The sequence below is a fragment of the Mobula hypostoma genome, chromosome 23 (genome assembly GCF_963921235.1).
Source record: "Mobula hypostoma chromosome 23, sMobHyp1.1, whole genome shotgun sequence".
Taxonomy (NCBI): domain Eukaryota; kingdom Metazoa; phylum Chordata; class Chondrichthyes; order Myliobatiformes; family Myliobatidae; genus Mobula; species Mobula hypostoma.
The window spans coordinates 22068036-22083492 of NC_086119.1; the positions used below are offsets into that span (position 1 = coordinate 22068036).

At 39.2% G+C, this 15457-nt stretch overlaps 1 protein-coding gene across 1 annotated transcript in view; it reads right to left on the bottom strand.

Annotated features, from left to right (window-relative positions):
• LOC134336778 (transmembrane and immunoglobulin domain-containing protein 1-like) overlaps positions 1–9731 on the bottom strand; it is a 30679-nt gene extending 20948 nt beyond the window's left edge. Inside the window, exons 1-2 of the mRNA XM_063031231.1 lie at positions 9472–9731; positions 3549–3827 (exon numbers count right to left, since the gene is read on the bottom strand). Coding sequence (XP_062887301.1) covers positions 3549–3827; positions 9472–9550 — 358 coding nt within the window. The 5' untranslated portion in view covers positions 9551–9731. The remainder of the gene's footprint in view (positions 1–3548; positions 3828–9471) is intronic.
• Positions 9732–15457: the final 5726 nt, after the last annotated feature.

Consider the following 15457-nt stretch of genomic DNA (forward strand, 5'->3'; position numbering starts at 1 on the left):
TTGATGGGGCATGAGAAGTCCTGGAGCCACGTTACTGCAAGGACGAGCATGCAGTAGTCCTCCCCATGCACTAGTGCAGCCCCAGGCAAATGCAATCCAACTTGTCTTCCACTGAGCCAGCACTGGAGGGCAGCACTGATGGGAGGGGCCAGCCCCCAACCCAGTACAGAGTCCAGCATGCACACGGTGCCTCTGCTCTCTCCCACACCGCCTCGGCGCCTCCTCCCCTGCATGGCTGCCACAGATGATCCCATAGCATGAGGGCCTGGTCCGTGGAACAGCCGAGGCAATGCAGGCTGCTGTCGGTTTCATCAATGAACCAGTGAACTGGACTTGCAGTATTCTACATTGCCAACGTCCAACAGGGTCTTACTGTGACAAGAAAAATGTCCAAGATACTCATTTGCATTGCTTGGTGGACTTCTGTGGTACTTCAGCACAATAGAAGTGCCATCATGTGTTCCAGCATCTATTTTCACTCTTCTAACACCGGACCTAGAACAGTGGTCCCCAACTTCCGGGCCTCAGAGCATGCAGGGGTGCAGCAGTAGCCGGAGCGCACCCAGCACATCTTTAAGAAAAAAGCCGAAATAAACAAGCTAATTAATTAGGTGCCACCCGGCACATGAATGACGGCCCAGATCAGAGGCGATTGCCGATTTCACTTGCTCAACGTGATGTTCACTCCTCTTTCCAGGGTGCTGGAGCCTTTAGCTCTTCCATTGTTTGGTCAATTTAAACGCCAGCCCAGACAGGCTGAAAAGACAGGGCTGTCAGGATCGAGGTGACATACTGAATCTATACAAACTTCTAATAAAGTATAGGCGCTGCCATGCTTTCTTTGTAATGACAGTTATGTGCTGGTCCCAGGACAGATCCTCTGACACTATTCAGAGAGAGAAACGTTGATCCTTAATGTCAAAGAATTTGAAGTTATTGACCTTCTCCACCTCAGTTCCTCTAATGAAGACTGGCTTGTGGGCGGCACCTAATTAGTTAGCTTGTCTATTTCGGCTTTTTTCTTAAAGATGTGCTGGGTGCTCTCTGACCACCTCTGCACCCCTGCATGCTTCGCGGTATCGGTCTGCGGCCCGGAGGTTGGGGACCACTGACCTAGAATGCCCATAACTGTCCTGGTGTCTGTATCAGTGTCAGGGGAGCAAATAGCTGATTGCATCCCCTTTCGCTCCAACACCACATCAGTGCTAGTCATTGAGTCACACAGCAAGGCAGGAGGTCTTTTGGCCCACTGAGTCTGCACTGACCATCAAGCAGCAGTTTACTCTAATCCTATTTTATCTTCTTCACCTTCCCACCAACTTTCCGCATATTCTACTACCTACTGACACACTGAGACAAATCACAGTGGACAATTATCTTGCCAACCACACTTCTTTGGGATGTGGCAGGGAACTGGTGCACCTGGAAGAAACCCACACAGTGGCAAGAAGAACGTGCAAACTCTACACAGACAGCACAGGTGATCGAGATTGAATTTGGGCCACTGGAGCAGTGAGGTAGCAACTCTATGAGCTGCTAGTTTCTGGGCGACAACATCTCAGAGAATTGATCCCGGGCCCAACATAGTAAAGCAATCACAAAGAAGGCGGCTATACTTCATGAGGAGTTTGAGGAGACTTGGTATGTTATCAAAGACTCTAGAAAATTTCTACAGTTGTACCGTGGAGTGCATTCTTACTACTTATATCACCATCTGTTATATGCCAGTGTTGGCGTGTGGCCAAGTGGTTAAGGCGTTCGTCTGGTGATTTGAAGGTCACTCGTTCGAGCCTTGGCTGAGGCAGCGCGTGTGTCCTTGCGGAAGGCACTTAACCACACATTGCTCTGCAACAACACCAGTGCCAAGCTGTATGGGTCCTAATGCCCTTCCCTTGGACAACATTGGTGGCATGGAGAGAGGAAACTTGCAGCATGGGCAATTGCCGGTCTTCCATACAACCTTGCCCAGGCCTGCACCCTGGAAACCTTCCAAGGCACAAATCCATGGTCTCATGAGACTAACGGATGCCTAAAAAAAAATACACTCATCATCTGGGACATGCCTTCTTCATCAGAGAGGATGTACAGGAGTCTGGAGATGCACACTCAATGCTTTAGGAAACGCCTCTTCCCCTCTGTTATCGGATTTCTGAATAGTGCATGAACCCATGAACACGACCTCACAATTCCTCTTTTACACTATTTATTTATTTATTCATTTTATTTCTTATTTTAATTTGGTGAAATCTTTTATGTGTTGCACGGTACTGCTGCCACAAAGCAAAAAATTTCATGAAATTTGTCAGTGATAATGAACCTGATTCTGCCTCTGCTCTCTCCTTTGTATCAAGGTAAGACAATTAAGAAAGTAGTACTTTAGCCTGAATGTTAACCAACTGCAGAACCAGATGGTTAAATTGAAAATAAAATCTGTCTTCAGATATAAAATTTTTGCCAATTATCGTGGAGCCTTAAAGGCTAACCCAGTAGTTAACTCTGGTGGCATGTCCATTACTGGGGAACTGGCTATTCATCCTGCTCAATGTCTACACAGACCATGAAAAATAGTACAACTGTTGGGCAGGTTTCTGGAGGAAGCTCTCCTACTGAGCCCAAGATTGTCCAAGTTTCCCCAAAGTAAAAAGTCTGATCCAGGATCTATTTGATGGTTGAAGCAAATTTCAGCCAGGAAGGGGTGATTCCATCAACTCAAAGTTTCCATAAGGTTAATGATTGGTTTCCATTAGGTTAACTATTAGTTTCAAGTATTCTTTTTGCATGGTTTAGCACAAATAACATCCATGTAACCAGCAAAACAACTTTGTTCAGAGACCTGACAACACTGAATTATAGCTTATCCCTTTTCTCTCCCACTATGTCCAACAGTAAAAGATTTTTTCCTTCCCTGCCAGCTAAACTACTTGATCCTCTCCCTTCTCCAGCCTTGTATCCCTTTTGCTAATCACCTGTCCAGCTCTTGGCTCCATCCCTCCCCCTCCTGTCTTCTCCTATCATTTTAGATCTCCACCCCCCCCCCACTTTCAAATCTCTTACTATCTCTTCTTTCAGTTAGCCCTGACGGAGGGTCTCGGCCCGAAACATCGACTGTACCTCTTCCTAGAGATGCTGCCTGGCCTGCTGCGTTCACTAGTATTTTTTGTGTGCGTTGCTTGAATTTCCAGCATCTGCAGATTTCCTCGTGTTTATGGTCTTATTCCCGTAGCCTGTTATCAGTACTGTTTGTTATGGCCTTAATTATAGAGGGGAAGTCTCATTATCCAATCGCCTTTATGTGATATCTGGATTCTGCCACTGGATTTTTAACTGATCAATCTTCTGGTTCATTATGACATTATATTTTTATTGGTAACTGCTTTTAAATAGCTTCTCACTATCAATCAGTGATCATTACTTTTTTGTGTTTGTATTTTTAATGACATTTATTTCACTGAGTGACTGTATACAAATTGGAATCAGACTTTTTATCGTATGTCTCCCCACCAAGTCTCTTGAAATTTGGGCTTCTGAGGAATGGTAGCTATACTCACATCTGACATCAAGGAGCACGCTTCTTTTGACTGTAGAATTTCTGCTTAAGTGGCAGCTAAATGTAACGTCATTGTCATCGGCTATAATTGGATCGATGCACACAGTGCTGACATTGATCCGATTCAGAGGCTTCAAGTTAATCACTCTGTCTCCCCGAAGCCAGACTAACTCTTCATCTTGGCTGTTGTTAACCGCTGTGCATGTTAGAGAAAGAGCATCTGAGATATTCTTGATGAGCTTGTGGTTTGCTGTGCAATCATTAATGCAGATGCCTGTACCTGGTTAAGGAATAATAGCACCTGTTTATAAATATATAACAGAAAGAGAGTTTAATAGGAAGTAAACAGTACAAGTTACATTATAAAAGGATTCTTTGACTATTTCCAAAGGTTAATTGAATTATTTTGAAGTTTCTACTTTCAGGAAATGTCATAAAAACCTGTGATTCTGTAACTATAACGTCATTATTTTGGCAATTCAGTTAATCAATCTGATGGGCCAGCCTGACTTGAAGAGAAAAAGAAGCTTTAAATGACCGCGCTGGGGCAATTTCTTCATAATCTGTGGATCTCAGGAGAAGAAATTCCATTATTCTTTCAAACAAATTGCACTTTATCCATACACTTCCATTGTTTATGATGTAATCTGTCAATCACTTTTCTATGTACAGAGATATTGTAACAGCGATTTTCTGATTCTACTAAACAAAATTCAGCATTTCATACACCTGGTAGTATAAAGGCATCATCTGAAATATTGTTGGCTTCAGAATTCAAAGGAAAGTTTCTGAATTGTTTCTCTACTATTTCATTTAACAAAGATAGAAAAGTAAAACAACTATTCTGAAAAGCATAAAAGGAAGGAAATCAACTTTAAATTTACTCGCAAACACGAAGAAATCTGCAGATGCTAGAATTTCAAGCATCAAGTATCAACACATAAAAGTTGCTGGTGAACGCAGCAGGCCAGGCAGCATCTCTAGGAAGAAGTACAGTTGACGTTTTGGGCCGAGACCCTTCGTCAGGACTAACTGAAAGAAGAGATAGTAAGAGATTTGAAAGTGGGAGAGGGAGGGGGAGATCCGAAATGATAAGAGAAGACAGGTGTAATTTCTTCGGCTCTTCAACTTTTTGACCACATTTTCACTCAGACTCACTATCACAGCCATATATCCTTTCTTGGAACGTGTCTCCGCCGCCAACTTACTCCAGTTGGCTTTAGGATTCGTTTGCGAGCCTCTCAATTTGGACCTTCTGAGGATCCCAGGTACTCACATTTAATTGACTCTGCCTCCCGTCGCTTCTCCCGTCAAGCTCTGAAGGCGATCCTCTCCGTTATGAGGCTCCCTAGGCCTCCTGTCCCATGATCCTCTCATATCCCTTTTGCCAATCAACTGCCTAGCTCTTGGCTCCATCCCTCCCCCTCCTGTCTTCTCCTATCATTTCGGATCTCCCCCTCCCCCTCCCACTTTCAAATCTCTTACTAGCTCTTCTTTCAGTTAATCCTGACGAAGGGTCTCGGCTCGAAACATCGACTGTACCTCTTCCTATAGCTGCTGCCTGGCCTGCTGCCGTTCACCAGCAACTTTTATGTGTGTTGCTTTAAATTTACTCAATGATTCACCTTCTGTCATAACGAATTTCACAGATTTACTGCCCTCTGGCTGAAGAAATTCCTCTTCAGCTACATTTTAAAGGAAAATTTCTTTATTCTGGGGCTATACCCTCAGATCCAAGATTCTCCTGCTGATGGAAGCATCCTCTGTATGTCTGCTTTATTCAGGTCTTCCAGTGTCTGGTAGATTTCAATGAGATCTCCGATCATTCTTCTGAATTCCATCAAGTGCAGACCCAGAGACATCAAACACTATTATACAAATGAGAGGTACGTTCTCCACTAAATCACGGGTTCAAAAAGGTGTTCGAAAGTAAAGGATTAGTCCGGAGACAATTTGTCTAAAATATTAACGTAAAGGATTACTGTCTCAAGTGTTCTCAGAAGATGAGGTAAAAGGATTAGAATTTATATTCAGTGATGAGTTGACTATGGTCACCACTGGCCTACAAATAAAATAATAACTTGCCTTGTGCAGCTCTGTGGATAGGAAATGGCTGAGAGAAGCTAGATGCAGTAATCTCATCAAGGCCCCTACTATGACAGGGCCATCCACAACATCATCACCAATTTGGCTGTCAACACTGACAAAACATTTGAATGTTTCAATTTTCTGAATTATTTGGGCAGGGATTTGCTTTGTTACTGGGCATCAAAAAGTATGTTGAGCTAAAATATCTTTTACTAATGCTAGGTAATTTAAAATTAATGTTAGATAAAGTGTGTAGTTGTTTTACTGACAGTGTAAATGCTCAGTTTTTCAAACTTGTGTGCACCCAGTCTGCGAGAATTCATTACTGATGGTTCAATGTAGCACCTTAAGCTACATTTCAATATCCAAAATATCAAAAAATATTTACCAAATGGTCAACATCATACTCATCTAATTCTGGGTTGAGTCCTGCAGAAGCACAAACTTTAAAGTTGACAAAGAAATTTTACCAGAAATGAACAGGCATCAATAATTATTATCAACGAAGTGTCTGATTACTGGGTGGCTACTTGTTTCTTTGCAAATCCTCACCTCAGTACAGCCTTGCCACGTGGACCAAAAGACCATAAGACATAGGAGCAGAATTAGGCCATTCACCCCATCAAGTCTGCTCCATTATCCCATGATGGCTGATCCTAGATCCCACTCAACCCCATACACCTGCCTTCTCGCCATATCTTTTGATGCCCTGACCGATCAGTAAAACAATCAACTTCCACCTTAAAATATACACATGGACTTGGTCTCCACTGCAGTCTGTGGCAAAGCATTCCACCTCCTTAACTCTTCTAAAAGATCACCCCTCAATTTTGAGACTGTGCCCTTTAGTTCTGGATGCTCCCACCATAGGAAAAATCACACCCAACCTATCTAGTCCTTTCAACGAGATCCCCCCTGCATTCTTCTAAGTTCCAGTGAGTACAGGCCCAAAGCTGCCAAATGTTCCTCATATGTTAACCCCTTCATTTCTGAAATCATCCTCATGAACCTCCTCTGGACTCTCTCCAATGACAACACATCCTTTCTGAGATATCGGGCCCAAAACTGTTGACAATACTCCAAGTGCGGCCTGACTAGTGTCCTATAAAGGCTCAGCATTATCTCCTTGCTTTTATATTCTATTCCCCGTGAAATAAATGCAAACATTGCATTTGCTTTCTTTACCACAGACTCAACCTGTAAATTAACCTCGGGGCGTCTTGCACGAGGACTCCTAAGTTCTTCTGCACTTCTGATGCTTGAACCTTCTCCCCATTTAAATAATAGTCTGCACTATTGTTCCTTTTACCAAAATGTATATTCATATATTTCTGAACACTAAACATAGACTAATTATGTTAAGTCTTACATTCAACACACACAAAAAATGCTGGTGAACGCAGCAGGCCAGGCAGCATCTATAGGAAGAGGTACAGTCAACGTTTCGGGCCGAGTCCCTTTGTCAGGACTAACTGAAAGAAGAGATAGCTTCACTATCTCTTCTTTCAGTTCACCCTGACGAAGGGTCTCGGCCCAAAACGTCGACTGCGCCTCTTCCTATAGATGCTGCCTGGCCTGTTGCATTCACCAGCATTTTTTGTGTGTGTTGCTTGTATTTCCAGCATCTGCAGATTTCCTCGTGTTTAAGTCTTACATTCCTAGGATCATTCTTGTGTACCTCCTCCGGAGGATCTCTAGGGTGAGCATATCCTTCATTAGATTTGGTGTACAAAATTGCTCATAATATTCCAAAATCTGCTCGACCAAAGCCTTATAAACTTCAGCAGTACATCCTTGTATAAAGCCTCAGCATTACATCTTTCCGAATACACATAGTTTAATACTGATAATCAGTTATGCAGAGATGTCTTCCTAAAGACGTAATTTGAAGTCTTATTCATGTAGCTTAGTATTATATAAATATTTTTATAACTTTTAAGTACAATTGTTGCTTTATCATCTGCCATAGAGTATAGTAAGGTAATGGATACTTTCACCAAGCTTTTGGGGAAGGTTGGCACAAATCCGTATTTTCAAAAATTGCATTAGACTCTTCCATTATTACATTTATCACAATACAGAGATATATCTAAATAGAAATGAGACAACTTATCCTTAGTCATATGAGCCCTATGGACCACTTTAAATTGTAGGAGAGAGTGGCGAGCACCTAACGATGAAGTGTTAACCAATTTAAAAATTTGATTCCAAGTTTCCTCAGAAATTGAAGTCTGTAAATCTTGTTCCCAAAGATTTTTAATTTTATCTAAAGGAACACTTCTCATTCCCAGCAGCGTATTATAAATATTAGATATAGATCCATTACAAAAAGGTTTCAAATTAAAGATTGCATCTAGTAGATTCTTATCAGGACTTTTAGGAAGTGTACTTATTTGAGACCGTAAAAAATCTCTTATTTGTAGGTATTGAAAAAAATGAGTTTTGGGTAAACTATATTTAGTTGACAGTTGTTCAAATGAAAGAAGACCTTTCCTCTACAAGCAAATCCTGAAAACATTTAATGCCTAATTATCCCATTCTTTAAAAGCCATATCAATCATAGAGGGTTTAAAAAAATAATTAGAAAAAATGGGACTTGAAAGAGAAAATCTCAATAAGCCAAAGTATTTTTGGAATTGTATCCAAATTCTCTCAGTGTGTTTAACTACCAGATTATCAGTTAACTTACTCGGAGACGAAGGGAGTAAGGATCCAAGAAGAGAAGTAATAGAGAATTTATTAACAGAGTTAGCTTCTAAAAAAACCCACATCGGGCAATGGTCACGATTTATGTAATATAACCAGAATGTAAGATTTCTTATATTAACTGCCCAATAATAAAATCTAAAGTTTGGTAAGGCTAATCCTTCATTCACTCATTCATATGTTTCGGATATGCCAGAGTCTTGGAAAATATTGGAAAGAAGTATTTCAAACTTTCTCGATACTTTTTAAAGTAAACTTTAAGCCTAATCCTTTGCGTGCTTTATTTGGTATTGTTGGAGGAAAGGATATTATTTTGGAGTCATCTGACTTGCACATTTTGGCTTTTATGTCTCTTATGGCCAGAAGGACGCTCTTGATTAAATGGAAAGATGCGGCCCCTTCTATTCACTCCCAATGGTTACGTGATGTGATGTCATGTTTACGTTTAGAGTAGATTCGATGTTCGATCTCTGAATCTAGTCAAGACTTTCAAACATTGTGGGGACCTTTTCTGAATTACTTTGATTTGCTGTTAAAGCACAGATGATGACTAACAATTTTTTTCTTTCTTTCCTTTACTAATCAGCTTCGGTCTTGGTAGTGGGTTAGATTTTTTTATATAATAAAATTACTATATTTCAATGTTACAAATTAATTAACTTGTATGAATATAGGGTAAGGAGTCTTTATATGCAATCTAGTATAATATATTGATATATTTTTTTCCTGTATTCTATATTCTTATATGTAAATTAATTAATAAAAAATATTGGAAAAGAAAGACTCTTCTAAGTTATGGAATGTATTAACGTGTGCCTGATATATTCAAAAGCCAGAGCTTGTTGATGTTTAATGAACTAGATACATCACTACCACTCTTAATACATCTTTAAAATAAAAACTGAAATGAAGTTTGTAACAAATTCAATTCGGTATGATATTAACAACATACATTTTAACATATTCTGAAGTTAACACTTGTTTTTATGACGCCTTGCCGATATTATTAAACTACAATGTGACAGCACCAAAAAAAGACTCAAATAATTAAGGTTATTCACAAAATCCAGAGGAGCTTGTTCCATTAGCTGTACTATTCAATGAAATCAAATGAATATGAATATCCATACCTGAACTCCCAATGCCAAAGTGGAAGGTCACAATACAACTTAGCGCAAAAGTAAGGTTCTTAATGCTCCACTGAGCCATTTTTCACGAATAGTTAAAGAATTTATGAAACACCAAAGGATCTTGATTACTCCTAATAAAATTCCAAAGCTAAACCAAGTTCTAGTGGACACTGCACCTTTATGAAAATTATTTTACTTTTTACCCGGATAGTTTTCTAGTGGCTTGCTTCAACTGCTTTGCAAACAATAGACTGCCTCAATAAAACCATACCAGATATATATATATAGGATGACACCGGAAAGAGTCATGACTGGATCAGAAACTTCAATCACCAAATTTTATACATAATCTTTTAACATCAATGATTCAATGATTTTTTATAACATCAGTAGATTACTTTTGGATTGCAGCATTTATATGTCACCATTTTCATTTTATGGTTGAGGTCAATAAAGATTAACAACTGAACAAGGACAGGAGGTTTACTTATCATTGAATCAATCAGTGTTTAAATGTTACTACAGCAATGTACTTATATTTATTTTGACAATATGATCTTGTTACTTTGCTGAATAAATATTTTCATCACAAAATTACAAGCAACAAGTAGATTTTAATGTAATCACAATTTAGCTCTAACATGCTCATCTGTACAATAAAAGTTAAATATTCAACTAGGTTTTATGTGAAGGTAAATCCATAAAAGTACTTTCTGATTGTAAAAGAAAATATCAGTAAAAAAATTTATTATTTGCCTCAACTTTTCTCCACAAAATAATATGCAACGTGTGAATTCCTTTAGTTGACATCAGTTAACTGTTATGTTTCTTTGTAATTACTAGTTGGTTGTTTACAGAAGTAAGCATGGTCTAGAGGAAATAGTTTAAAAAGCAGAACAGTCTCTGTAAATATTAACTAAAAAGTGTAGAAGTGCAAACCAAAAGTTATAGATAATTAAACTATAAATCAAAGGAATGAGAAACTAAACTGACTTTAATCAAGTTGGTACTTACGTGTATGAATAAATATTTAAAGGGGTGGAATGAAGACTATGTTGAGAAGCAGCTTATCAAGACTACTAATCCCGAAAGACAAATTGTAATCTTCAGAGTCACTTACTAAAGAGACGTACGCAACAGAAACAGAAAGGAGAATTCTATGCATTATAACTCTGGAATATTGCACATACTCTTAAAAATCAATCTAATATAAAATTTTGGATCTCCTTCTCCCCCTCCAACTTTCAAGTCCCTTACTCACTCTTCCTTCAGTTAGTTCTGAGGAAGGGTCTCGGCCTGAAACGTCGACTGCGCCTCTTCCTATAGATGCTGCCTGGCCTGCTGCATTCAGCAGCAACTTTGATGTGTGTTGCTTGAATTTCCAGCACCTGCAGAATTCCTGTTGTTTGCGTAAAATAAAATTTATTTAATTTTGTTAATTGTCCTAGTTGGAGAATTTTATTAAATCTTCTAAATTCCTAAATTCAGCTCAACCCCTTATATGTTTAATTTTCTGTATTTTTTCGGACTAGGTATAGCCCCACTAAACTTAGACTTACAGCAAAAATTGTTAAAGGATATAATTTCCTCCCTATGCTGGTCTATTCTAATTAAGGAGGCATTTCTCAGAAGACATTTTCACAACCCACCGGGCTTTAAAGAAAATATTCCATCTTTCTTTGTCATCCAAGGTGTTTTTGCTTTACTAGTGAGGCCATTACTTAACTCTAGAACTTTATTTAGAATTATTACTTGACTGAACAACAGGTTGGTTCAAATGTTATCAATTAAAGTGAACAAAAATCTCCCTGTTCTTTCATACAAGCTAAACTTTCAGGCACAATTGCCCTTTATACTGATTATTTACGCTAGGAAGGTGAGCACATGAGGTAATATGATTTGCACCCATGAGTCTGGGGAAGCCATGAACAAAGCCAAATTCAGAAGGCAGAAATTTTTCATTACATGTGCTAAATAAGTAATATTGTGACTTGCATGGAGCCAAATTTCAGAAGTAGAGTTTAGTGAGTAACTATTGATTGGTACATTTTGTCATTTCGGTCTGAGATCCTTCATTAGGGTCACAGCCTGACTTGTCAACTGTTTATTCCCCTCCATAGTTCTAGCATTTTGTGTGTGTTTTGCTAAAAGTTTTCAGCATCTGCAGAAGCTCTTGTGTTAACCACTGGTATTGGTACTTTGCACATTTGGTGCAACCAACAGAGAACAAAGTTTATCCCAAGAACTGTTATTCTCTGTAGTTCTATTCATTGAGGATGTGCAAAACAAATTTGTTCTGATAAAGGGAGCTGAGGAAACTTTCTTGATTTAGAGACGGGCAGCATGATTGTAATACCTGTCTGAAGTAACCTGTTACAATCTGGGTTGGTCTATGACAAATGCTAAATAGTCACAACAATTTCGAAGATCAATTGACTTGTTCATTATAAAGCAAAAACTAACAAGCAGTGTTAAGAAATATTTACAAAGATACTCAACTAAATTGTTAAATGATTTTGAAAAGAAAAGTTCACAAAGGAGCTCAAATTAGATTTATCAAATACGAATAACTTTTCATTCAAGTGATTATCTTTCTTGCTTCTATTTACACTGATGTTATGAAGGACAAAAATACTGAAATGTTTACTTGAATCAACCACAAATGTTAATAGATAAATCTGCATTCCTTTGGTGTTTGGAATTAAGAGATGTGATGTCATGGGTTGAAAATCAGTACAAGTCTTTTTATTATTAAGATTTTTATGGTTGTCAAATGATTCAATGCACTGTTGACACTGTTTAAAAAAAAGTCAAAATTACAGTGGATTCTTAGATTATTTTGTACATTTCTACATTTATAATCTAATGTTGGACCAAATTCATGAAATACTTACAGCAGATAGAGACGGATCCGTTTATAATGTCTGCAAGAATAAATAGATGGAACTAAAATATACTGTTGTATTCATTCAAGACAAAAATAAATGCAAAACAGAGTTCTTGAAAGTATTTCAGAACTGTGTGAAGAGTGAGGCATTGCACTTTGGGAGAACAACTGGAGGTAAGTCTTATGTATTGAATAGTAGGGCTCTGAGGTGGCAGTCCTGAAGAAACGTCTTGGCCTGAAATGTTGACTTGTTTGAAATGCTGAGGATGTTCTACGAGTCTGTGGTGGCGAGTGCTATCATGTTTGCTGTTGTGTGCTGGGGCAGCAAGCTGAGGGTAGCAGACACCAACAGAATCAACAAACTCATCCGTAAGGCCAGTGATGTTGTGGGGATGGAACTGGACTCTCTGACGGTGGTGTCTGAAAAGAGGATGCTGTCCAAGTTGCATGCCATCTTGGACAATGTCTCCCATCCACTACATTATGTACTGGTTGGGCACAGGAGTACATTCAGCCAGAGACTCATTCTACCGAGATGCTGCACTGAGCGTCATAAGAAGTCATTCCTGCCTGTGGCCATCAAACTTTACAACTCCTCCCTTGGAGGGTCAGACACCCTGAGCCAACAGGCTGGTCCTGGACTTATTTCCTGGCATAATTTACATATTACTATTTAATTATTTATAGTTTATATTGCTATATTTATACACTATTCTTGGTTGGGGCAACTGCAGCGAAAATCAATTTCACTCGGGATCAATAAAATATGACTATGACTATGACTATGACTATGACTTTTCATTTCCATAGATGTTGGCGCATGGCCAAGCGGTTAAGGCATTGGTCTAATGATCTGAAGGTCACTAGTTCGAGTCTCAGCTGAGGCAGCGTGTTGTGTCCTTGGGCAAGGCACTTAACCACACATTGCTCTGTGATGACACCAGTGTCAAGCTGTGTTGGCCCTAGTGCCCTTCCCTTGGACAACATCCATGGCATGGAGAGGGGAGACGTGCAGCATGGTCAAATGCCGGTCTTCCATACAACCTTGCCCAGGCCTGCGCCCTGGAAACCTTCCAAGGCGCAAATCCATGGTCTCGAGACTAACGGATGCCTATATATATACAAACGTAGATGCTACCTGACCTACTGAGTTCCTCCAGCATCTTGTGTGTGTTGCTTTGGGATCTGAGGTGTGCTGTAGGAGCTGGGAATACAGATACATAATTCCTTGAAAGTGGCAGCACAGGCAGATAGGTAGTAAAGAGAGATTTTAGCACATTGGGTTCATAAATCTTGACACTGGATTGTTGAAGTTCTTCAAGAAGTCGGTGAGGCCAAATTTAGGGTATTGCATACAATTCTGGTCATATATCCAAAGGACCAATGTCAATAAGCTTGAAAGAGTACAGAGAAAACTTATAAGGATATAGCTGGAGCTTGAGGGCTGAAGTTATCAGGAAAAGTTTAATAGGTTAGAACTTAATTCCTTGGAGTGTAGGAGATGTTAGAGTGAGTTTTTTTGGGTAGATAATTTGTTTACACTTAAGTGACTCTGGCCACTAGACTTCTATTTGACAAAGTACTGTAGATTGAGTCCACAACAATGCGCTTCCTAAAAAGGTGTGAGTACCAGATGCTTCTGGCGCCGTAGTTTGACCTGATGCTGTAGTTTCGAAGACAGTATTATCTATACATTATAAATATTAATTGTCTTCTATGTTAGCACGGGAAATGCCAAATAAATGTATCGTGGACTTAACTTGCATTCTTAAAGGGTGTGGATACCAACCCAGACACGTTGGCGTCAGAAGGAAAGGATGGTGTGTTATATTGTATGTAGCTTCAATAGGAAACATTGTCTATAACTTTTTAAGTAGCGATTTCCTTTGTGTTTAGCATATAAATATCGAGTCCACATTGGCTAGCAGACCTTTCTACTGAAAGCGTCTCCGTCCGTATGATGCCTACTTGTTGTGTCGAATAAAGAAGCAGCTTTGTATCTACCAGTGAAGCTGTCTCTCTGGTGATTTCATCCGTGCTACAACAGGAGATTAAAGGGAGTTTTGATGGATGTATACAAAATTATGAGAGGTACAGATAGGGTAAATGCACGCAGGCTTTTTCCCCATGGATTGGGTAAGACTAGAACTAGGGGTTAAGTCTGAAATGGGAAGTATTTAAGAGGAAACTCTAGGGGAACTGCTTCGCTCAGAGGTTGGTCGAAGTGTGAAACAAGCTGCCAGAGGAAGTGGTAGAAGCAAGTTCAATTCTAACATTTAAGCGAAGTTTGGATAGGTATATGAATGAGATGGGGATAGAGGGATTTGATCTAGGTGGAGGTAGATTGGATTAGACAGAAGATCAGGTTGGCATGGACTGGATGTACTGACAGACCCGTTTATGTGCTGTAGTACTTTATGACCCTATAATTCTTCTCACAAATGAAGAAAGAGAGCATGGTTATTTAATAATAAATAAAAACAGGAGATACTGAACACACTCAGTAGGTCAGGCCATGTCTATGAAAGTGAAGCAACATTTTGGGCTCAGGACCTTTCAGTTAATACAGTATGTCTAATCAAAGACACTTCTCTCTGGATGTTCTGAGGAAGAACTCTTGATCTGAAGCATTAACTCAGTTTCACTTTCCACAAATACAGTCTCACTTCCCAGTATTTGCTTCTTTTTTTTTGGTTCAGATTTCCAGCACTTGTAGTTTGTTGATTTTCCAGTGACCCTTTATATTAGGTCATGCTTAGCCAACAGTGACAAATCCCATACAAATGCATAAATAGCACCCCAATTAAATAAAGATTCTCAATCCTGAAGCAATTATTTATGCTGACATCTGTTTTAAAGGGTCACACCCATTTCATAAACTGTTAAAATTTAAGTTCTTTGGAGCAATAAGAAAAAGGAACTTAAAGCAGACTTGTGACTTTTGAAATGGCATTATTCAAATATTGTTTGACTATACACATAGTGGCCACCTTATTAAGTATATCTTTACACCAGTATGCTAATGCAAATACCTAATCAACCAATCAAATTGTTATGTTTTAAGATGTTATAGTTCCCCTTCAATGGTGTGGGGCATAG